The 25,320-nt window shown below is 30.1% G+C and overlaps 1 protein-coding gene across 1 annotated transcript in view; it reads right to left on the reverse strand.

Moving 5' to 3' along the window:
- Positions 1-25,320, reverse strand: part of LOC100878213 (uncharacterized) — a 140,116-nt gene that overhangs the window by 6,094 nt on the left and 108,702 nt on the right. The window contains exons 3-4 of the mRNA XM_012280609.2: positions 9,717-9,852; positions 843-976 (exon numbers count right to left, since the gene is read on the reverse strand). Coding sequence (XP_012135999.1) covers positions 843-976; positions 9,717-9,852 — 270 coding nt within the window. The remainder of the gene's footprint in view (positions 1-842; positions 977-9,716; positions 9,853-25,320) is intronic.

Genomic DNA, 25,320 nt, shown 5'->3' on the forward strand with positions numbered 1-25,320 from the left:
CGTAAACATAAAGAAATGCCATATTGGTACTTATTATATGAAGAATGAACATTTTTGAAGTTTTCTATTGAAGTATATGACTTGTAAAATATGTGAGATATACGAAATATTATGTTTCAATACTTTGCATATGCATTTTCTGCATGCGTCGTGCTTTTGAAGAAAATGAAATCGAAAAGATTATCATGTAATTCAACTCTTTCTTCGGCAGTTTTTACTACATTTGAAAAATCCGTTTCATATACATGTTTGTAATACGCCCTGTGTATAATGTGACAATGTTTTCTCTGCAGAAAAGTTTACATCAGGACAAGTTAGGCTTATGATCGATATAATAGTATTATAATAAAACGCTGTAATTTGTAAAACTGGGATATTATTCGTATTATCACCTGTTATGTTACTATTGAATCTCCGCAATACTTTAAATTATAAAATTTGAGGAAATTTGATTTTAACCCTAAACCTGTAATGCATTACATTGAGATTAAAGGTGAAGTTGAAGAATAAATAAATAAACCAATAAACTATGAATTTTTCTACCTTGATGAACAACGATTTTAAGAATATCTTAAAAAATTTAAATTCAAGGAAACTTAAATCTTAACCCACTTTCAAAATGCGGCCACGAGAGATTTCAAACACGACGTAATAAAGGATTAAACTTGTTCCACTGACAAAAACAGAAGTCCAGGAATATATTTTAAAATATACCATGATTCTATTAACTGGATGAAACACGGTAACCAAAGGAGCCATACATATCGATCTCTGTCACGATGACGGCTTATCGAGAGTACCGGACTAACATTCCTCGAAAGTTTCTGCATCCATCAACGTACCGGCACTCCATTGACAGTCCACGTCACATTCGCTGGTGGATTTCCTGAAGGAACAGTGCAGTTTCCACGTACGGTGTCCCCGACAGCGTATCGTTCCTTCTCCACTCTTACTTGGGGATCTCCGTTCGGTAGATCTGGAATTTATTGGATCTGTTAGCAACAAAGAAACGGGACATGTCGGGACGATATAGCGACCCTTTTTTGTCTCGTTGGATAACTGTTACGCTTTCTGGTGGCTGCATTTTTATGTTTCTTTCTGCGAGAACGTGCCGGTAAAAACGCTTTGACACCAACGAGGCATCGCTGCACGCTCGAGACCGCTGTTCAGCGGCGCTGAAAAGCGTTTCTCGCCGAGATTTCGACTTCTTGCGGCGTTTACTGACCCCGATAAGCGCCGTCGGAGTCAAAAGTTTGTACAAGAAAATATAGGGTGTCCCAAAAAATGTATTCATTTTAACATTTACTTGATCTTGAAAAACTACTCTATTCAATAACTACCCTATTCATCTTTTAATTTATTCTGTCAAACTTATAAATAATCGATAAACATCTCGATCAAAGTATTTATGTGATAGTCAGTTAAAGTGTGAGTACATCTTTTGGAGCACCCCATACATGTACATGAATACATTTGTATTCATATGAATACGCATGTGATTTCATATGAATGGAAAAAGAGTGACTATGTGTGTGTTAGGAATCAAAAGTAGAATATGAAGTATATTGGAACGGTTTAGTTTTATTTTATGTATTTGTTGTTTCGAAGATGCTATTCTTGTACTCATAGACAAATATGTACTGCACCTTCTGTTTTTTGAAATTATTTTGGGAGAGACAGGCCTGAAATTAATACAGATTGTTTTGAAAATAATACAGATTTTTTTTAAAAATAGATTCAGTCAGTGTAACATATTTTATGACAGTAGATTACATTTCTAAATATATCTATACCTTGATTTATACTGAAAAACCTTCAATCGAAATCATCGATTCCCTCAATAAATATAGTTTGAATTCGATCGTGTTTGGTCTCGTTCTAATTAGAAATACCAAAATTCTATTAGTTAAAATTTATTAGTAAACGTTTCATAACAGGAAAATAAAAATATAAAAGTCGTTGCATTGTCACTGTAAAAATGTTTACTTTTACGATTTTTGTTTTAAATCCGTTATTTTAAAAATTGTATAGTTTTTGTTAAATTTAGAAATTGTCAACAAGGAACTTCATTGTTAGCTCCATTCCCGAAGCTTTGTAGCAGTAAAAGTGATGTCGTGGAAGTTATTGTGAGATATTGTGTGCTACTTTTATTGCCGCGTTCAGTAGCAGTGAAAAATATGATATCGACACCTGATATGAACAACATTGAAGCTAGCTTATACTAGGTTTACTGGAAAGCGATTTACCATTTTTTGGTTTCATTTTTTATATCTGGTATTTGTCTTTGTTAGTGCAACAATAACTTAAATATAGTCTGTTTTTTTTAGTACTGAATGTTAAATGTTAATAAATGTTAAGTTTTGATGATTATCAACATTTAACATAATTGAAAAGTACTCTATATGTATTCATGTGGATTTAAAATTGATTTTAAATTAAAATATTAGTGCTTAAAGTACATTTTTCCTCTCCGCAAGCAGAAAAAAATGTTTCCTATTTTGCACGAAAGAGATTTCTTTATATGTATATATTTATATGCTGAATTACGAGCTTCATTTAATTTTCATATCAGGTCAAATATTCAACGAGTAGCTCCAGTTTCCTCTGACTTTCAAAGTACTCCGTGTCTCTGAATAATGATATGACACTTCGTTTGAAAACTAATTTTAATACCTTAAGTTTGCGCATAATTTGGAAATAAGGTTATTAACTGGAAGATGTATTTTCAATTATATGATTTAGAAAAGGGAAATGCAGTACAAGTTCGAAAGAAAATGTGAGTTTCAATTTTTGAAATATTTGATAGTATAAGTTTTCATATATTTTAAGTTTCAGAGTTTCTATATTTCCAAATTTTTTAATTTCCAAATTTCTAAATTTCTAAATTTCCAAGTTTCTAATTTCCAAAATTCTAAATTTCCAAATTTTCAAGTTTCTAAATTTTCAAATTTCCAAATTTCCAAATTTCCAAATTTCCATATTTCCAAATTTCAAAAATTCTAAATTTCCAAGTCTTTTAATTCCTAACTTCAAAAATTTGAAAGTTTACTTCGAAGAAGTAACAAAAATGCCCACAAACCTAAATCTCATTAAACTCTTCTAACAATTTTAATTACAAACAAAATAATCGTTTAAAAAGTCGTTTCCATCTTTATTTTTACTCCTAAAAATTATCGAAAAAGCAGAAAGTAAAACCCTATGTAAGTTCAAAGAGTACCTAACTGATACATCAACACTACTTTTATATGAAATGGAACAGTTATTGAGACAATTGATTCTACTTGAACCTTTTTCTGTTACCATATTTGCTCGACCCCGTCTACTGTTATTCCCCTAAGCAACAAGAAGCTGGGAGCACCATTGTCGAATAAAATTGAAAGGACCTTCACGTCTGCGTATCCTGTATACATAACGCGTCATGTACATCCCGCAGGATCATTATACCATCCACACAAGGCATTCGATTTCCCCCGAGCTGTCAAAGGATTGTCTCACTTCAGCTGAACGACTTCCGCCTGATATAGCTTACTCCTTCGTCCTGGGGCCCCTCAAGGACACAACCATCGGAGATTACCATTTTGAACTTGTCTAGTAATGTTGTGGACGATCATCCCGTTCCGTGAGAATGGACGAAAAGGAAGAAGGAGTGCAGGATACAAGGCAAGATTCGAAGGATCGATCCAGTATCGAGCTTTTACGAGCGATCCGTGATCGGAAAGAAGAGACAACGCGTCTCTTCAAAGAAGAATCGCTATCGTGATTGTGGAGTCGTTAAGTCGACGTTCAACGAGAATACGAGATGGTGGGAACGAGATCCCAGGAAACTATTCTGTGTCCTTTGTCCCTCCTGTTCGTTTCGTCACTCTACGTTTTAATTGTCCCCGATTACGGGAACAATGCCGCGACGGTTACCCTGCAGGATAATCAACGAGGATAATGAAACGCCGCGTTGCAGCGTCCTCGAGGCAGGCGTGTTCTGGACGCGAATTGCGAATCAATGAAAAACTAACGGTTCACCAATGATCAGGGACGGCTGTAGCGGAATGAAGGTGCAACATGTGTAGAAAATATCGACAGGTTTCAGATCTTTTCGATACAAATTATACCGGAGATTATTGTTGCGTTCTTGTATATGAAATAACCAATTTCAAAATAACAAATGCCTGACATTATAATTTGATGATATAAAAGTAAGGTGAAGTGGGGTAAGTTCGTAAACGGTGCAAGTGCGTATACAGGCTATTTTTATTACAATATGAGCGAAATTTCTCCATTTAATGTTTGTTTTCTTGTTTTGTTTCACTATATCCCCTTTTATATTTTAGCTAAGAGTATTTGTTTGCAGTATAGACTTGCATAATGCAGTAAAAGGCATTTTATAGTAGATTTGTTAACAATTCTGCTCTTGCCCCATTGCACATGAAACATAGTTTCAAAGTATTTAACTTCAAGTTACGCTCTTACCCCATTTTTGGGGAAAGTGCAGAGTAGTTGACATTTAAAACAATTTCCTATCAAAATCAAAATGTACAAGGAAAATTAAGGTCTTGGTTAATATTAATTAAATAGTAATAATTGTGCAAAGCGCTCGATATCGACAGCGTTAAGTATTTACATAGCAGACTGAAAATACTTACGTTTAAATACCAACTTCACAAAAACCAGTCTGCACTTACCTCACTTGACCTTTCCATTAATTAGTACTTATGATATAGCAACTGGAAGGTTAAAGTTTGTTGAAAATGATTATATTTTTCACTTTTCTTTTAGTATTGATTAGTTGTCAGAAAATCTCGTTTACTCAGTAAAATGATTGTATAACGACTAATAATTTCGTACCAATTCTAAGCACATTAAATACTGGTTATTCACAACAAATGTCGAGCTTTAAATTGATATGTAACATGGCAATTTCGAAATATCAAAAGTTTGCCACAATTTGATAACATAGAAGGACTATAGATCATAACTTGTGATATATCAATTTGAAGGTTAAAGTTTGCTGAAAGTTACCTGAAATTTTCATTATCTTTTTTAGTAATGGCTGCTTCTCAGAACACTCTGGACAATAGTGAGGTTATCTGATGATTAATAATTGTATACTAAGCACATTAACAAAAGATGGTCATTTTTAACAAACGTCAAGCTTTAAATTGATGTACATGTGCTATTTTAGGATAGATTTTTGTCATCAAATTACTTCACGTTTTAGATGTTCTGAAATCGATATTTGTTTACAAGTGATAACCATCCATTTTGTATTCAAGATATTCCTAAAACGTGTACGCAGTCATTTTTGTTAAATTTCAAACTTCAAATTGATATACATGATATTTTGTGGTACTTATGTCACCAAATTCTGTTAGATTTTCAATGTTTCGAAACATTTGATATGCTAACATATCAACGTTCATTTGGTACCACAACTTAACGGTAAGAAGGTTTTTTAACAACTAGCCAGTTTTTATGGAACACAATGAGCGAATTCTGGTAATTTTTATGAAATTTGTTTTTATTTTTGTTTTAAGTTGACATAGAATAAATGATATTTCTATTTCATCAATTTGTGTCAGACCTACTTCGAAATTGGTCATATAAATCCTTTTCTATAATTGGATCAATTCTTTTATATTAAGAATATTATCGAAGAATTTATATAGTCATTATATTTTAAGCTTCAAACCGATGTGCTATAAACGTTATTTTATGGTATTTCTACATGATCAAATCTGCCTTTCTATTTTCAAAATCGTTCATTTCATTCAATGCAATAACCTAAAACTACAATGGTGATCTTTGAAAATCATACACCACATTCATCATTCTAATTTTGACTGAAAATTAAATTTCATGAACGTGACAGTTTTGTAATTCGTAGCAAAATGTTATTGTCATTGCTCACTTCCATATAATCACGGTCATTGAAAATCGTATACCATTTTCGCGTCTCTAATTTTGCTCAAAAACTGAATTTCAGGATCGTGACAGTTTCGTAATTCAAATTAATTCTTGCATAAAAGAAGTTGTCAAACAGCATAATCATTGAAATTTGGAATTCAGAAGGTTTAGATATTTAGGAATTGAAACTTCTGAAGACGTATAAATTTGAAAAGTCTAAATTTCTTTTGTTTAGAGGGTTAAAGCGTGAGGAATGAAAGCTTTAGCTTATGGGAATTTCGAAAATCTGACGATTTAGAGGTTATGTGGCTTGGAAGTATACAAATTTTGGGATTCGAGATTTTTAACTTGAAAACTTTAGAATTCAAAAATTTTGATGCTTGAAAATTTTTAAAATAGACGTACTGATATTATGTTAATGGCAATCTTGGAATTTGTAAATTTAAAGTTTAAAATTGGGAATTTAAAAGTTTTAAAATTAAAAAGTTTTTAAAAAGTTTTAAAGTAAAGTAATATTTAATTCACCTGTGAGAACTTAAAAAATGGAATACACTCGTTCACTTATCTTTCTTGCTTACATATTCATTTCTCATAACAAAAGCAAAGTTTTCACAAATCTTGTTTCGCAAATATTATTATTTTCATATTATGTACCACTTTGTAAACCGAAGATATTTAACTATTTTTATACTTTTCACCATAATTTCAAGAAATCAAAATGTGTGTATATTTATCCCCTAAGTAAGTTTGTATACAAAAAACATATCTTCAGCAAGTTTTTAAAATGAGGTGTTCCATATTCAGTGCAGTTATTCTACCTCATTTGTTACATTCACCAATATTCTAACTTTTCAACTTTCCTATCGCAATACGTCCACCAGAACATCCCGACTTTTAAGACGTTATTGTGTGAGTTCTTTTCAGAGGTAGAGAAGGTGGTAAGATATATTATTGCTCGGGGTGGCAAAATTTCTACAGTCGGCCCTGCCAATGGCCGTCTAGATTTATCGCTGAACTTCGTGCACCTCGATACCTGGCTCGTTCGTCGTTTTTATTGAAAGTTAACAGTGCATGCTGAAAGGTCATCGGCGAGGTATCAGCGGGTAACAAGACTGAAAGAAAATAAGGTTATGTTCGATGGATCGCAGTTGGGTAATTAACAAGTAACTCGGTTAAGAGTGTCGCGGATAATGGATAACGAAATGAAAGAACTCTATGTAGGTTATTTAACGAGATCACCCGATGAGCTCCTTTGTTTAAAATCAAACAATTCGATGATTGCATTATCAGTGTATGCGATGGAACGTTGGTACTATTTAGCGACGATTGAAAAATGCGGGGATCTTGAATCGTCTGAAGTCCTAATATTTATAAGTGGCTCGAATAATTGTATGAAATCGATATGTGCTTTCTACTTATTTTTAATGATGCAAACGATGTGTCTATGTATACGATGTTTCAAAGTGAATGTATGTATTCGGTGTTCCGAAGTGAACCTCGTGTCTATTCGATTGCTTATTTCACAAAATGAAGGCTCAGTGTGGGCGTACAATTGTTACGAACTGAGGGAAGCAGTTCTTGATTTCTATTGAGTACACAAATTAGGGTGGAAACACCGAGTGATGTATGCGGTGGGTATACCATAAAAAGTGACCGTAGCAAGTAATGGAACCAAGCAATGCCGGTATTATTAACGCTGATTAAACAACGCAAAGAACAATCTTATGAAGTTCTAACATAAGTCCCTTCCAAGTGTAAATCCGATTTCATCTCTACCTATATTAATCTTCCGCGACCCCTTAAATCGGGGGTGCAAATGGACCACGAATGGGGCATGTATGTGCGTCACAGTCGGTAATTGTTAGCGACGATTGAATGACGCAGAGAACTATAATATAATCGTTGAACGTCCTAACATTTATAAATGGACTGTAGATTGAATAATTGTATAACATCGATATGTGCTTTCTACTTATTTTTAATGATCCAAACTGAACGACGTGTCTATGTATCCGATGTTCCGAAGTGCACGTGTCTATGTATCCGATGTTCCGAAGTGCACGTGTCTATGTATCCGATGTTCTGAAGTGAACCTCGTGTCTATCTTTTCGATTGCTTATTTCACAAGATGAAGGCTCGGTGTGGGCGTACAATTTGTACGAACTAAGGGGAACAGTTTTTGATTTCTATTGGGTACACAAATTCAGGTGGAAATGAAAACCGAGTGACGTATGAGGTGGGTGTGGATATACCCCTAAAAGTGACCGTAGCAGGTGATGAAACCAAGCACCTCGACACGAATAGTAAACTGCAAATAGTAATAAACTAGAGATACTTGATAGGATGTGACTGTTATAGCTACTACCTCTTAATTTGAACCTGTGTTCGAAGAAACTAGAAATGTTATTATACGGAAACTTTAAGTTCTAATCCCGTGATGCTGTACCTAAGACGGTATGGTGCTCTATCCGAAGACCTAATCAATTTTGATAAACAAGTTGCATTATCTTGAAAGCATTTATGAAAATAGGGTATGAACGCGTGATCTTTGATTGATCGATGTAATTGTCTCTATTAGCATAGTAATTAGGTGGGATCAAGCTAATCTGTTTACCTAACGCTAAAACGGAACAGGATGTGCTTAATGGACTAAGCACTTTAACCCTTAGGATACGATGATTTATGCGTAGAATACATGCTCCAAGGAGAACTTCATTTCAGGTATCGTTTTTTTAAAAAAGAATATTAAGTAACCGTTAATGTTACACTGTTGCAGAATTTCTTAACGTTCCCAGGAACAAATTATCCCCTGCGGCTGCGTTATTTGTACTGCGAGTAAGGAGATACGCTATCGAGGGCAATTAATGTCTTCTTTGTAGCTCCGCTGTGGATAAACCTCTTTATATGAAATTACCTGATAATTGCAAGTCTACACGATAATAACGAAACGTGTATGTGCGTTTCACTGGTACAACGTGAACACGCATTTTTAGTTCGTGTAGGAACACGATAGGATGTCGAGGCCCGATTAGTTTTTGGTTATGGGATACTATATTTTTAAATTTGGTACTTCTCAATGTATCAAAAAGAACTATAAAATCTTTAGGTGCAGCAATTTTTATGTTTGTACATTTTCAAATTTAGAAATTTGGAAATTTAGTGTTAGAAAGTTAAAAAATTAAAAAATGTGGACAGCTGAGAAAGTAAAAAATTAGAAAATTTAGAGGATCAGAAATTTAAAAGATTAGAAAATTTGAAGATCAGAGACTTAGCAATTTAAGGAATTAAAATTTAAACTTTGGGAACTTTAGGATTTGGAAATTTTGCATATTTTCGGATTTAGAAATTTGGAAATTTAGAGCGTTAAAAGATAAGAAAATTTAGGAATCCAGAATTTCAGCGATTTAATCAATTACTATTTCAAATTTAAGAACATTAGAACATTTTAACACAAACTATCGAAACTTGAAAATGCGAAAAGGGCTTAAAAATACTTTACATAGAAATTTGAAAATTTAGAAGTTTAAAAGATTAGAAAATTTGGGGATCCAGAGTTTCAGCAATTTAGTCAATTACTATTTAAAATTGGGGTAAAGTACCCTACGTCCAAAATTAAAAATCTGAAGAAGGGTTCCAAGTAACCTACATATTACAGCGTAATACTATCGAGGAAAATAATTCCATTAATTTTTTCGTCGCTACGTTCATCCTCCTATTGGACATCGATCATTTTTATCGCAAGATATTAGTTGTTTTCTTGTTGCGCCTTGCTACCAGCTGTTCCTCGTGCTAGTAGAAGACGAAATCACGATACTTACCGGCAACGTACATGTAACCAGAGTCTGTTAAGGTACTAAACGAAGGGGAATCGCCAGATACTTCGCAACGGTATTTGCCACTATGAGTCGGTTGAACATCTTCCAGAACCACTTCGTGATCATTGCTTCGTTCTTTCTGAAACGAGATGATGAGATACAATATTAGCTGAAAAAATTTATCGCTTGCGTGTACGTTTAGGTCAACTGTTGCATACGACTTGTTATATATGTAGCTTCTCACGAAAATATTAGCACTCAAATATTTTTGTTATTATATTCTTATATTGCAATTTAAATATTCTTGCAAATGTTGTCATAGTGTATGAACTAAATAAAAAGTTTTTTTTTCAAGTTTTGTTTTATTTATTTAAAAATTTACTAATGTCTCTAATTCTGACCTTGTGAGACATCATTATTATGAAGGAAGGTTTGGATTAGGTGTAGGTTTAATGTAATTATTTTGCGAAAACCGAAAGGAAACAATAAAAGACTTCTCTATTCTTACTCATAGAAAGTATACATTGCACACGAGTTTGTGAATTTGCAACAAGGGGATAATTATTATCATATACCTTTTAGAATTGGTTTAGTAATGAAAATTTAAAGAAACAGTAATTTGAAATATTTTTAGTTTTAAATTTATAAATTTTGAGATTTCAAAATCTTAAATATTTGAACTTCGAATTTGTAAATTTGTGAATTTGTGAATTTGTGAATATGTAAATTTGTGAATTTGTGAATTTGTGAATTTGTGAATTTGAATATAAGAAAAATTGGAGATTTTTAAGATAACATAGTTGACAATTTTTACATGTTAATTTAGAAATTACAATATTTGAGAGTTCAAAAATTTGAATTATTAATATTTTGGGAACAAAATTTTATGCTGACCAAAGGCCATTTCTCAATTACAAGGATTAGATGTACGAACAAAGTAGACCATGAATTGATGAATGAATATAACTAAGGACGAATTTACATATTGTATGAATTTATGATGTGAGTGGATGAAAATGGGTTTTGATTCGATTACATGAATTCTTACTAAAATCATGAATGAAGTAATTAGTGAACAAGGATAAGCGCTAATAAATATTCCTTTATTATACAAAATAATAATTTACATATATATGTATATAGAGTAAAAGCTAATATTTAGAATGAACTTAAAATTTACATGACCTTTATGCATTATATTAGTAGAAAAAATGTGCCACTATTGCTTATGAAGGTTATAAAAAATTCTTTTGAAATTAACAGGCCAACGATACGTGATCATATCTAGTCATATGTGGTCATATGAGCACTGCAAATTTAGTTAAATGAATTGTTTATAGGAAACACTAATAAAGAGAACTTTTAAGGGTTTATAATGATTGTCTCATATGTTGAGACAATGATATACACAGATATATTAAAAGATAAAATTGTAAGGTTGAGTATCCTTGTTCTTATATCATATGTGACATATGTGATCGGCATTCAGTTAATTAAATTCTTTGCAGCAAAAGCTAACAAAAAAAACTTCTAAGGGTTCTTAATGTCGATATAATAATATACATAAGCAGATAGAAAGATGAAATTGGAAGATGAAATACTCTTGTTCTTATATCATATGTGACATATGTGACCGACATTACAAATTCAGTTAATTTAATTCTTTACAGGAAAAGCTAACAAAAGGAACTATTAAGGACTCTTAATGCTGACAAAATAATATACACAGACAGTTTAAAAACTGAAATTGAAAAATTAAATATGTTTATTCCTGTTCCTAATAATATGTGTAAGAGCGTGTCTGACTACGAACGTCAGTTTTCACTGCAGCATACGAGTTACAAGAACAAAAAAAGAAATAAATCAGATGAAATTATTCATGGTCTCGAAAATTATACCCTTTATAAGTTCATTTTCACTGTGATTAGCAGTGGAAATATGCGATCACATGTGCATTTCAATTGTCAACAATTTGCGATTCAAGCGTTCGGACACGTTCGTAACCCACTGTGTGACAAAATATCCGAATTCGATTTAAAGTAGGTATCGATTATGCAGTTGCAAACAATTACTCTAACCTTATTACGTAATCAGAGAATTGGAATGAAATTTGTTTCCGACAATGTCTATTAACAGTTATCGACTATAACCTGGCTACGGATTAATTAAACAATTACAAATGCTCGAAGTAATTTTGTAACCCGTACGGCGAACTGCAATTGAAATTTGCCTGTATAAACTCTTATTAATTGTTATGTCGTCTATAGTTTAGATACGTTTGATTGTATCGGTTATGCACTTATAAAAAACAGTGCTTTTATACAAATTGAAAATTGATTTGAATTTAAACTTTTTTTATGGATTCAAGGTTATGTTATATTCTTTAATTTTAAATGAGGAATTAATTTTTATTCACTAATTTTTGAAATACATACATTCTTAGATTTTCGAATTATCAGATTAACAAATTACCAAATTACCAAATTACCAAGTTCCTAAATTTTCAAAGTTTCAATTTCTCCAAGTTCCAAAAATCCAAATTTTTTAATTTTCAAATTTCCCAATTTCCCGATTTATTAATTACTCAATCGCTCAATTTCCAAATGATCAATTTCCCCATTTCCCAATTTTCCTATTTCCCAATTTTTCAATTTCTCAATTGTTCAATTTCTCAATTTCTCAATTTCTCAATTTCTTAATTTCTCAATTTCTCAATTTCCCAATTTCCCAGTTTCCCAATTTTCCAATTTTCCAATTTTCCAACTTCCCAATTTCCCAATTTCCCAATTTCCCGATTTCTCAATTTTCCAATTTCCCAATACCCAAATTCAGGATTTTTCAATATTGCAAAAATGTACTGCATTTATAAATTTTAAAACTTGTCAATAAAACCATTTGAATATTTGAAGACTTAAAGTCTTTGTGGATTTTCATCGTTGCGTACATCATATACACGCGTGCCCGCGAGCTTTTTAGGTTGGCGTATGATCTGCGCATTACTGTTTCCAAATTATTAACGATATCAAAATGAAAAATATTGACAATTAATTCAAATATGCCCTGAATATAATTTAGGCATTATTAAGTTAAAATTCAGTTATGTTCATAACACACAAAAATTGTTTAAAATTGTAAGTATCGAAAACATCAGTTTTCGTAGGAAGAAATACCTCTTAAAAGTTTTTATATTTTTTGCTAAAAATTGATGGTAAAATATAGTCTTCAATATATGCACCCGTAATTGAGGTTTACGTATTAAAAAATGAAAATAAAATATTAGCTTTCAATTTCATTGTTATAATAATTATGATATGTGTTATTGTAATAATCATAAAACTGTTATAACAACCAAAAATGAAAGTAATATAATAGTTTCGAATATCAATATAATCATAATATTCAAAATATGAAAATAAAGACTTGTTTTGAAAAACTAATTTTTAAGATAAGTTCTTTTCAATAAAAATTAGTAATTTCATTTTTTAAGCCACTTTAAATCACTATATTTATTAGTACCATGATTTGAATGAAAAATACAGGAAAGTACATTCTTTTTAAAAAATGAAGATACATTAAGCTTGTTATAAACAATTCATACGTTTTACACAAAGAGTACTAAACGGTTCATTTGACCCATTCATAAATTTTCTTTTACATATTCCAAAATTTGTCAAGATGTTCATTTTGAAATATACATTGATTGTTACTAAAATAAACAATTACTATGTACATTAATTCATATTTAATTTGTGTTTTATATTTTACTTTTAGTTTCAAATTATGCGTGTATTATACGCCGATAGTTTTATTGTTAATCCACTTCATAATGTACTTTATTATTTCTGCTGCAACAATAGACGCGTGAATTACAGTGTATTTGACGAACGATGAAATAAATTGCTCTACAATTAATTCGTTCAGACCACGTACTTCTGCGATCGTTTCAAACGTGTGTAATTGATTAATATTTGTAATAGAAATCAATCGTTTCGAGTAAGTGTAATCTATCGATTTGACTCACTTCGGCATCGATGATCACAGAGTGGACTGAACGAGACGCGTACCATTTATTGCAAATCGATCGCACTTGCTCGCTTTGACATCCTCGCACATTCACGACAAACTGTACCTCACAACAACGATTAATTGCATGTTGCCACTGGCAGCGTATAAATCACTACCGATATCAGTGGTGCGAACGTTTTCATAAGTTAAATGTTCTGCAAAAAGAGCTAACGTGGTTGCGAAACTTTTCTAACGATTACGCGAATGACGTACTGTATTATATTTATGTTCCATACGAAATGACCGACTTTGAAAATAGTTAACATTCTATTAAGTTAATCTGAACATAATACTAAATTAAGGTGAAGTGGGGTAAGTTCGTAAACGGGGCAAGTGCGTATAGAGGATATTTTTATTACAATATGAGCGAAATTTCTCCATTTAGTATGTTTGTTTCCTTGTTTTGTAATCACTACATCCCCTTTTATATTTCAGCTAATAGTACTTGTTTGTAGTATAGACTTGCATAATGCAGTAAAAAGCATTTTATAGCAGATTTGTTAATAATTCTGCTCTTGCTCCATTGCACATGAAATAAAGTTTCAAAGTATTTAACTTCAAGTTACGCTCTTACCCCATTTTCGAGAAAAGTGCAGAGTAGTTGACATTTTAAACAATTTCCTATCAGAATCAAAATGTACAAGGAAAATTAAGGTCCTAGTTAATATTAATTAAATAGTAGTAATTGTGCAAAGCGTTCGATATCGTCAGCGTTAAGTATTTACATAGCAGACTGAAAATACTTACGTTTAAATACCAACTTTACAAAAACCAGTCTGCACTTACCCCATTTCACCTTACAATTATATGTATATGTATAATATGTAGCTTTCCCTGAAGACATGGACTTTCCCTATAAGACAATTGTTGTACATATTGCATTGTAGTTACATATGTATACAAAATTTATTTAATATTCATTTACAATTTTCTCGCTTTAAATTAATTAGAATATATGTAACCTAACCTCAAATTCCATGTTTCTTTTCCACCATTTTGTTTTTAGGTTAACTAAGTAATTAAACAGCTTCATGACTGTTGCTGTTAAATATGATTAAGACAGTCCATGTCTTAAGGGAATAAAAAATTGTAACTTTAGCATTCATGGAATAATTTTCATAAAACTTTAAACTGCATATTAGTCCAACAATTACAAAATATGTAAAATTTTGTAATACTCATATATTAATATACCATTTCAGTTTGAGAACATGAAAGAAATAGTTATAATATATAATTATTTTCATCAAACTTTCAAAATTAAATTTGTACTAATATTAGTGTACCAATTAAAATTAATGTACCAATATTTGTATTTTGTATCCATTGTATGTTATAAAATTATGTCAAACTTTAATAATTTTGAAATTGCGTCAAACTTAAATCGTTCCAAAATAGATCATTATTCGTTATAATTGGATCAGTCATTTTGAATTAAGAACATTGAATTATTAACCTAACTACAATTGTAAGGTAGTATTTTTAATAGTAGACCAGTCTACTAATTTTTACCGACGCATCTTATAAATAAATTGTACAGCACGAGGTTAGATTAGGTTGACTTTACTTTTTGGTTAGTAAGTAATTTGGTTTTATCTGTGCACTATACACTCGACGAGATTTTCCGACAGTCAGCCAATTCATACTGAAAAAGATTACGAAAACTGATTCTCTTGATATTACACTTTAATACCTTTTGCGTAGAATATTTCGGGGATTTGATTTACATATGAAACAATATGTAGAAATTTAAAGAAAGAGTGCATTTTCATTCTCTAAGTGTACTGTCGCAGTTATAATAAAATTGAAGTAGTAATAAGATTCTTTCTCTTATGTTATTCTCTTTTTTCCTTCACATTGTTTTTCTATCTTTAACAGTTTCAAGATACAGGTCATTCGAATGTACATATTACAGCAGATGGAAAAGTAGAATTTATCGAGTTGCCAAGGTTTTTTAGAATATTTTAACTTTATATTATTTTACGTTTCTGTTTTCTTTAATCCTGAGGGAAGGTATTGGTGCTATGGAATTTTTTAATTTCGCAGAAATGTACCGGGAAAATATGGGTTACTCTTGCAATCTTTGAATAAAGAGAGATACCTAATAAAAGTTGCAATATCAACAAATTGAAAAACATACATTCTCTTAAAAAAGAGGAGGAATTTCTGTTACAGTAAAATGTATATAGATATAAATATAAATATAGATTTCCATATGTTTGAACAGGATTATAGTGAGGCAACGATGCAACTATGTGCATATGTTCAGGACAAATTTTTGAAAAGTGCAAAAATTCAAAAGTTTGCTAGTTAGGGATCACAAAATTTAAAAACAGAAATTTGAATATCTCTATACATATACATATGTATGCACTGTATGTGCATCGTCAGTAGTAGACGATTAAACCCTTGCACTATTTTGACGAGTCTGACTCGTGACGCACTCGTACTTCAGTTCTGAATTATTTTACTCGAATTTTTAGCACGTTTCTATTTGGAATTCAATCATAATTTGCATAGTCAGATTTCATAATACTAAAATGACATACCATTTCGACTTTCTTTATCTATTTTAATATTTTAGCTGATTTAGTTCTGACTGACGTATCTCACAAATAAATCAAGGGGTTAAACAACGCGTGGAATCATTAGGATTCCCAACAAGTACTACAAGTAGACTGAATCTAAATGAATTTGACTTCAGACTGCAGTTTATTTTGCTATGTACTTGATGACTCGAGAGTGTCTCTTGGAAGAATTCTTGCGTTTTTCAAAAGCGGAGTAAGTACAATTTTTGCGACATTAGTGAGGCAAAATAGTTTCTTATTTTCTAATGGTTTAGCTAAAACTTGGGTGGCGATGGAAATGCAAGTAACATATGAAGTGGAGTTTGTTTTACCCAAAGTGACCGTAGCAAAGTAATAAAATCAAGCACGACATGAATAGAAAACTGCAGACAAAAGACTCTATAGCTAAAGTTAAGGGTTCTAACCTGATGTGACTAATAACAAACCAAAAATACTGGAATGATTTCATGGAGTAATTTGACTCCTTGGGTTATTGTTTCTACAGGTAAAGAATTTGAAATTACAAATATGAAGGAAAAAAAATTGTAAATTTTATTATTAAAAGCTTCTACTGAGGTTTAATCCTTTCATTGTAATATTCTACGACTTAACAATTACTATTACTTCCTAATAAATATTTATTATTATTTCTTTATATCCTATTCGTCAAAAGCTTCTACTGAGGCCTAATTCTTTCATTGTAATATTCTACGATCTAACAAATACTATTACTTTCTAATAATTGTTTATTGTTATTTCCTTATTTCCTATTCATTATTACTTACTAACTATTAAAATTTTTTTGAAAAATAGTTTTTTGCAAAATCAAAAGAATCAAGCAGAAAGTGATATTAAAACGAGTATTAATCATAATAAAAGTCAAATTCAACAATTCATTAAAATATAAATTCTTTTATAAAGGGAGCTCGTTTCGTATTTTAATTTCCGAAGGTGGAACCTCTGAACTTCTGTTCATCCCATAATCTTGATAATCCTTATACAGCTCTTTCAATTCTTAATCTTTCGGACCGTTTATAATTCTTGACTTCATAGTTCGAGCTCAATAAAAGTAATAAACGTAGCAATATTTCACTCCGCCATTCACCGAACTGAAAAATAAATTTGCATTCAAGAAAAGCGGGGAGGGAACAATAAAGAGACTGTCTAAAGAATTTATTTCGTATTTTAGTTTCTGAGTTTCTTGTTATGTGAGAATGTTTGTAATCTTTATGCACCATTCATTATTTTTAACTTCACACTTTTTAAAATCCTTGATTTCATAGTGGGAAAACATAATAAATATAATAAACATTACGTGCTTTTATTATACCATTCATAAAACAGGGAAGGAAAAAGTTAAAATAGAAGGAAAAGCCAGTACGGAATTTTCTCTTGTAATTCTTGGAATGTAAACGCACTGAATATTTATTCATATTATAATTCTCGCGGTACTTAAATACTCTTTATGATTCTTTACATTGCATACATAAAAAGAAATATTTTATATGTATGTACATAATAGCTTTTGTATACATAGGATCAATGTTATAATTCCTTATTTTATTATTCAGTGAATTGTAAAATAATATATTTTTTTCACGTAAAAAAAAGGGAAGAAAGGGATGGAACTTTCTTAGGAAGACATTTTGTATTAATTTTTAGGTGGAGAAGATGTTACGTAAAATATAATTGTATATTGTTAACATTGAAAATTATTTTACTATTATTTTGTTGTATTTTATATGTTATTTTCACTTTTATTTTTGTTGTTAATACATTGGCATGTGCAATTTCTAATTATAATTTGTATTACTTCACATTGGCTTGTTTCAGGTAATTGTAGTAAAAAATGATTATATTTTAAGTATGAAATGTGCAAATTAAAGAAATTAGTAAATTTTGAAATTTAAGGACTTATGAATTTTTAAGTAGATATTGTATGATATGACTGTATAATAGTATTATCATACTATATATTACTATATAACCAAGTGACCATATTGTCATATTACCACATTGAAAATTACAATATGAACAAGTTATTGAATGACTACATTACCAAATTATCGAATTATAAAAGTTCCAAATTAGCAAATTACCATGTTAACAAATTTCTAAATTACTAAATTACCAAACTTCTAAATGTCTAAATTACCAAATCACTAAATTAATAAATGAAACAATTATCAACTTATCATAGTATCATATTACATGTATCACACTACTATATGACCATACTACCAAGTTACAATATTGTCAAATTATTAAACAATCATATTATCAAAATATCGAACTATAAAATTATAAATTTTCTAAATAACCAAATGGCCAATCCACGAACTCAAATCACTAAATCACCCAAACCTAAAATTCCCTAACAAATTCGGATTCAAAGTTGTGAATCCACAATTTTCCAGATACGTAAACTTCTAAATAAAAAGTATCCTACTCACAATTTCCACTATTTGATCACTGCACGCACAATTGCACATCGAAGCTAGTGAATTCAGCGAGTACTTGGTATACCCATCACTGCTCTACCATTCACTAAATCGCGAAACAACCTTCCCAGCAAAAACTACGGAAGACAATAAGAAATCGCCGTAAAGTTAAGAATTTATTCGAGATTTTAGCTTTAAAGCGGAAAAAACTCTGGTGCTTTTGTTCGCAGTAGAATTTTTGCTGTATCCTTTAATTTCTCTCTGACCGTTGGTAGGTGTGCCACTGCGATTTATCGGTTCAAGGGTTGTCCGTGCTTTCCACCGCTGAAATCTAATTGGAAAAGCATTGCGTGCACAAGATCGCTTCGCCGGCTGTTTGGTCGATCTCCAACGTGCTGCTTCCTGTGTGTATTTTCAACGTGGAACTCGTGCTTCCACGTAAAGACTTTAACAGATCTTTAACTCGCGTCGAAACGTTGATTTTGTGGTGTATACGCTTTTTCTCTTCTCTAATGGATCTGTACTGCACGCGAATAACGCGCAACCGCTACCAACTGTACCGAATGTTTTTCTAGGATCAAGGAATGCTACCCTTTTTTGAACACGGAAGAAAACTACCGAAGCTGTGAAAACTCGGCTACACGGATTTGTGGTTTTATCGAACTGTTACATTGAAAAATGTTATTTTTCTACTGAAGCTTTCGTTGCAACAATCCGATGTTCGCAATTTACTACTATTTGTTTTTGCAGACTTCGTAAAGTCGAATGTGTATTTAATGTTTAGAGTACTTACAGTGAACATATAGGCGGGGGAAGAATGAGATGCAGAGATTTTAATGTTGTTTCAAATGATTGACATGTTTGAAACTATCGAAGATAACAGACAAGATTATAGTGAATTTCATGACTGAAGTCAAAGGTGACCCAGTGTTGCTGAGTAATAGGACTTTTAACTATTGATCCTGTTTTTAATGATCCTTTTAACTGCTTGTCCTGTTAGTTCTGTGAGTCAAGAATTGTGGAAAATGATACCAGAACATCGAAATCGATCATTTCATATGTGTGAATGTAATGGTGACATCAGAAAATTTTAAATGTACTTTATTAAAGGGTTAAGTAGTCATTGAAGTTTTAAAAATTAGAAACATTTTCTAATACGAATAGTCATTTTTACTAAATTTTCTATTTAAAATTAATGTAATTAATGAAGTTAAATTTAATAGAAAATTTGGAAATTTTTGAGGAGAAAATGTGAATACCTTGGAATATAAAATTGAACACTTTTTATGTGGATGTTTGGCTCCTTACAAAGAACAAAAGTGAAGAATTTGGAAATTTGAAAATTTAAGAATTTCAGGATTGAGAAATTTAGGAGCTGCTGATCTGATCATTCGAAAATGGGATAATGAGAAAATTAGAAAGTTGGAAAATTAGAAAAGCAGCAAATTAAAAAATTGGAAAATTGCTGTGAGAGTATCGTGATAATGTCGTGAGATGTCGCGAATCGGCAAGATCGGTATTCATTTGTCGCGAATTACAGAGACGCGCATTTTGGCGGCAGTGCGAGTATAGACGCTGCAGTAGAAAGACGTATTGTAACACACATTATTAATTTTATATAATAAACTGTGTAAAACCCCAACAATTGCAAAATTAGGACATTGTAAAATTGGGAAATTTGAAAGTTAACAAATGTGAATTGTTGGGAAATTGGAAAATTGGATAATTTTGAAATTCGGAAATTAAGGGAGTAGAAAATTAAGATGTTAGAAAATTAGGAAATTAGAAAATGAGAAATTGGCTAACTGGGTAACTGAAAAATTGGAAAACTGATAAAATGAGAAATCAGAAAATTGGAAATTTAGAAAATCAGAACACTAGAAAATTAGAAAATGGAAAATTGGAAAATTAGAAATGTAGAAAATTGGAAAATTGAAAAATCGGAAAATTGAAAAATTGAAAAATTGAAAAATTGAAAAATTGAAAAATTGAAAAATTGAAAAATTGAAAAATTGAAAAATTGAAAAATTGAAAAATTGAGAAATTGAAAAATTGAAAAATTGAAAAATTGAGAAATTGAAAAATTGAATAATTGGAAAAATTGAGAAATTGAAAAATTGAATAATTGGAAAAATTGAAAGACTAGAAAGCTGGTAAATTAAAAAATGTTTCAGCACCAAACTTCATAACTTTGAAAATTACTATCTAAAAATAAGTTGTATTTCAATGTTTAAAAACTGTTTAACAAAGCAACTACTTAATTAAGACAATTGCTGGTATATTTCCCATATCTAAGATACACAATAAGTTTCCGAATCAATAAAGGCATCGTAATGTTTGTTGAACAAGTTCCTATCCGATTGATCAACGTTCTTTCCAGATCATCCGGTACATTTCGCTTGGTCAGCAATGTTTGTGAACCCTTTTAGCAAATTAGAATGCGAATGCTGAACAGAAATTTTAATGTTTTAGTCAGTTGTGATAGGATTGGTATGTTAGGTTAGGATAAGCTCAATTTTCACGGAATATTCGACAAAAGGTGATTAAATATTATCGGATCGTTTGTTATGTAGGTTAACTTCAATCTATTCACATTTTAATGTAAATGTTTGAATTTAATTTTAATATCAAAGTGATTTTTAGAAGTTAACTGCAACTTTGAAAATTATTATGACAGATCGGAGAAGTTTTATTTTAAATAACAAAAATTAATGAGGAGTCTTTGACGAAATATTTAATTTGAACACAAAGGGTGTTTAATTACACATATAGATTATTTGCACTGTTATTAAAAGTTATCAAAAATAAATTGGGCAAGCTTTTTTTTATTTTCAATAGCAGTAAATTATAATATAGTATATTAAATTATATAATAATAATAATAAATTTAAAATTATATTATATGATTATATAATATAGAAAATTTAATTTAAAACAGGTCAGAAAATAATAAAAAAATTTCTAAGCTGTCCTGTTAATAAATTTGTTATTATCTGAAACTAGTTAGGTTATGTTCATTCGAACAAGATATAAATTTTTATTTCTTCCAAATTACAATGATTAACAATTTGTTTCTAATATTTTATATTTACAATACTAACCCTCGTGTTACAAACATGTCATATAAAATAATATATTTCATTATTGCACTTTATCAAACAAAAATAAATTGCAAATTTCTTAATTAGTGAAACTGTTGAAAACATTTCTTTTTGCATCTTCTTAAAATATTTTAAACATGCGACACTCTAAAACTGTTCCTCTAAATATAAAATAAAATTAGATTTTAAATTTTAAAAAAAGAATTAGATTTTTTAAATGAAAAATATTGAAGAAGATTGTTCGTCCGTTTGGTTCTAAGATTGGCTATGGGATTAGTTTAGAGACTTTTGATTTCGTAGGTTCGACGCGTGCCGATTTTCGGCCATGATTTTGTGCAGTTCTTCCCACTTCCGTTGCGACCGTTATAGAAGTAAGATGTGCGGTAGTAGCACTGATAGTTTTTCCTTTAGTTCTTTATATTAGTTTGTATTCACTTTTGTATTATTATCCTTTATATTATATATTTTTAAACATGGTTATGTGCTTCTTTTATTCCACGGAAATTAACCCTGAACAAATATTTAATTAACATAATCTTTTTACCACTTGTAAAAGTTCAGAGATATACTTTTCCAAAAATGAAAAAATGCAATAAACTTACATGAAATCTAAAAAGTAATAAAATTACGTAAAATTTAATAACATTACATATTTAAAAACTGAAAACCAAGCAACAAAATGAGTCTAATTTAAAATTTTTACGGTTTGGTGTAATTAGCACCTCATTAAGGATAAAAAGAAAGTTTGTCCAATTAAAAACTGGATTTCCCTTTTAGTTCGCTAAAAATACTGGTAACTTATTTAATTATACATTTCAAAAGCAGATGTAAGCAAATTCTCATTTCTTAAGTAGATTTATTGAACAAAGTATTGCATGAAAACAAACTTTTGAACGCTTAAGAAAACTTGGGGAAATATAATTTGGGAAATTTGCTTCTGTTTCCCTGTTTGAGACGATTTCACATCAGGCGTGATTGTAAAGCGTGATTCGCACCAGATCGCCTTCTAACTTTTAATAAGTAAGAAATTCTCAGGGTGTTTCTGCTTTGAAACAATTCGCGCACAATTCGCTAATGTTACACAATCATGAAGTCGTTTGTACTTAATTAAGATTTAATTATTCGTATTATTAAACCGTAATTTATATGTTGCACAAACGCAAACGTATCACGAACAAAATGAAGACAAAAAATTACGTTATATAGAAATTAAATTAATTACTGAAAAAATTAAGTTGATAAATTGATGAATAACTCACCAAATAATTGTAGAATATTGAATTAAACATTGAGAAAAAGTTGAATAAATAACCAATGGAAGCTGAATTGAAAATGAATAATTGAAAAATTGAATTAATAAGGCAACAAAATTAAAGTGAAAATTGATAGTTGAGAAATGGAATGTATAATTGAAGAGGATTATATTAAAAAATTTTTAATTGAAAAATAGCATGAATCATAAAGAAATTTTATTGAAAATAAATAAACAAAAAATGGAACAATTAATTGTGCAAAATTAAATTAAGAATTGATAACTGAAAAATAGAATTAATAATTGAAAACGATTATAATATAAATTTGCAATTGAAAAATGGGACAAATGAATCTAGGTAATTAAATTGAGAGCAAATAACTAACAAATTGAATAAATAAGAGAACATAATTAAATTGAAAATTGATCATTAGAAAGTAGAATGAATAATTGAAAGTGATTATAATACAAATTTGCAATTAAAAGATAAGAAAAATGAATGCAAAAAATTAAATTGAGAGTACATGACTTAAAAATTGAATACATAATTGAGTAGTTGCATATTAAAAATGAATTATGCAAAAATGCGGTAAACAATTCAAGTGAAATTGATTGAAAATATATAATTGAAGAAAATTCAATGAAAAATTTAATGAACAATTAGGGAAAATTGAACTGACAGTAAGTAATTAAAAAATTGAATTAAAAATTGAGAAGCAGGTTGAATGTTTAAAAATAAAATATTGAAAAATTGAAGGAATAATTGAAGTAAATTGAATGAAAAATTGGTAATTGAAAAATTTAATGAAAAGTTGGTGAAAATTGAATTGACAACAAGTAACTGAAAAATTAAATGAATAATTGAGAAACAGAATGAATGTTTAAAAATTAAATGTTGAAGAATTGAAGGAATAATTGAAGTAAATTAAATGAAAAACTGGTAATTGAAAAATTTAATGAAACGTTGGTGAAAATTGAATTGACAACAAGTAACTGAAAAATTAAATGAATAATTGAGAAACAGTATCAATGTTTAGTAAGTTGAACGCAGAACTGACAATTGAAAAATTTAATGAAAAATTGGAAAAGTTGAATTTACAACAAATAACAGAAAAATTAAAAGAATTTTTGAAATATTGAAAAATGTTTAGAAATTGACCATTGAAAAATAGAACGAACGATTGAAAATCAATTATCGAAAATTGATAACTGCAGAAAAAATGCACTGAATTGTGGTAAGCGAAGCAATAAACGATATTGATTTTAAGGTTTTGGAAAGAACGTGCAACCACAATTTAATTAAATTAAATGACTTCGTGGAATGAATATTACACCGATTTATTTTTCAATTCTTTCTATACAAAATATTTTTAAGCTTAGTATAGGACATGTATACAATTTTAATTATTTAATGAGAATAAGTAATATTTGTATCCTAATAGAATTAAGACATATTCAGTGAAGTTTAAAACAATATAAATAAGTCTATTGTGTGTGGCAATTTTTATTATTGACGATGGAGTAAATTTTAGAATTTAAAGGCCTGAACAGTTGTGTATTTGGAAATATAACAATTTGTTGGTTTGCAACTTTGGAAATTTGAAAATTTGAGAAAATGAAAATTGGTTTGCAACTTTGGAAATTTGAAAATTTGAGAAATGGAAATTGGTTTGCAACTTTGGAAATTAGAACACTTGAAAAAGTGAATATTTGGATCCTTGAAATTTTTAACTATTGATATTTTGAAATTTGAAAATTTGGGGATTTAATAACGTGGAAACTTAAAATGAAGAAACTTGTCAATTTTAAATTCGAGCATGTGGATATTGACTCTTTTGTAATTTGGGAGATGGGGAACTTTTTAATTCGATAATATAGGTATTTAGGAATTTAGAAATTTAAGAATCTTGGTATACTGGAATCTTGGAACTTGGAAACTTCGGAATTTGGAGAATTCGGGAATTTAGAAATTTAAGAATTTTGGGAGTTTGGAATTTTGGAATTCTAGTATCTTGGATTTCTGGAATCTTGGAATTTTGGAATTTTGGAATTTTGGAATTTTGGAATTTTGGAATCTTGGAATCTTGGAATCTTGGGATTTTGGAATTTTGGAATTTTGGAATTTTGGAATCTTGGAATCTTGGGATTTTGGAAATTGGAAATTTGGGGATTTGGATAAAT

This window comes from Megachile rotundata, chromosome 14, assembly GCF_050947335.1.
Source record: "Megachile rotundata isolate GNS110a chromosome 14, iyMegRotu1, whole genome shotgun sequence".
NCBI classification, from domain to species: domain Eukaryota; kingdom Metazoa; phylum Arthropoda; class Insecta; order Hymenoptera; family Megachilidae; genus Megachile; species Megachile rotundata.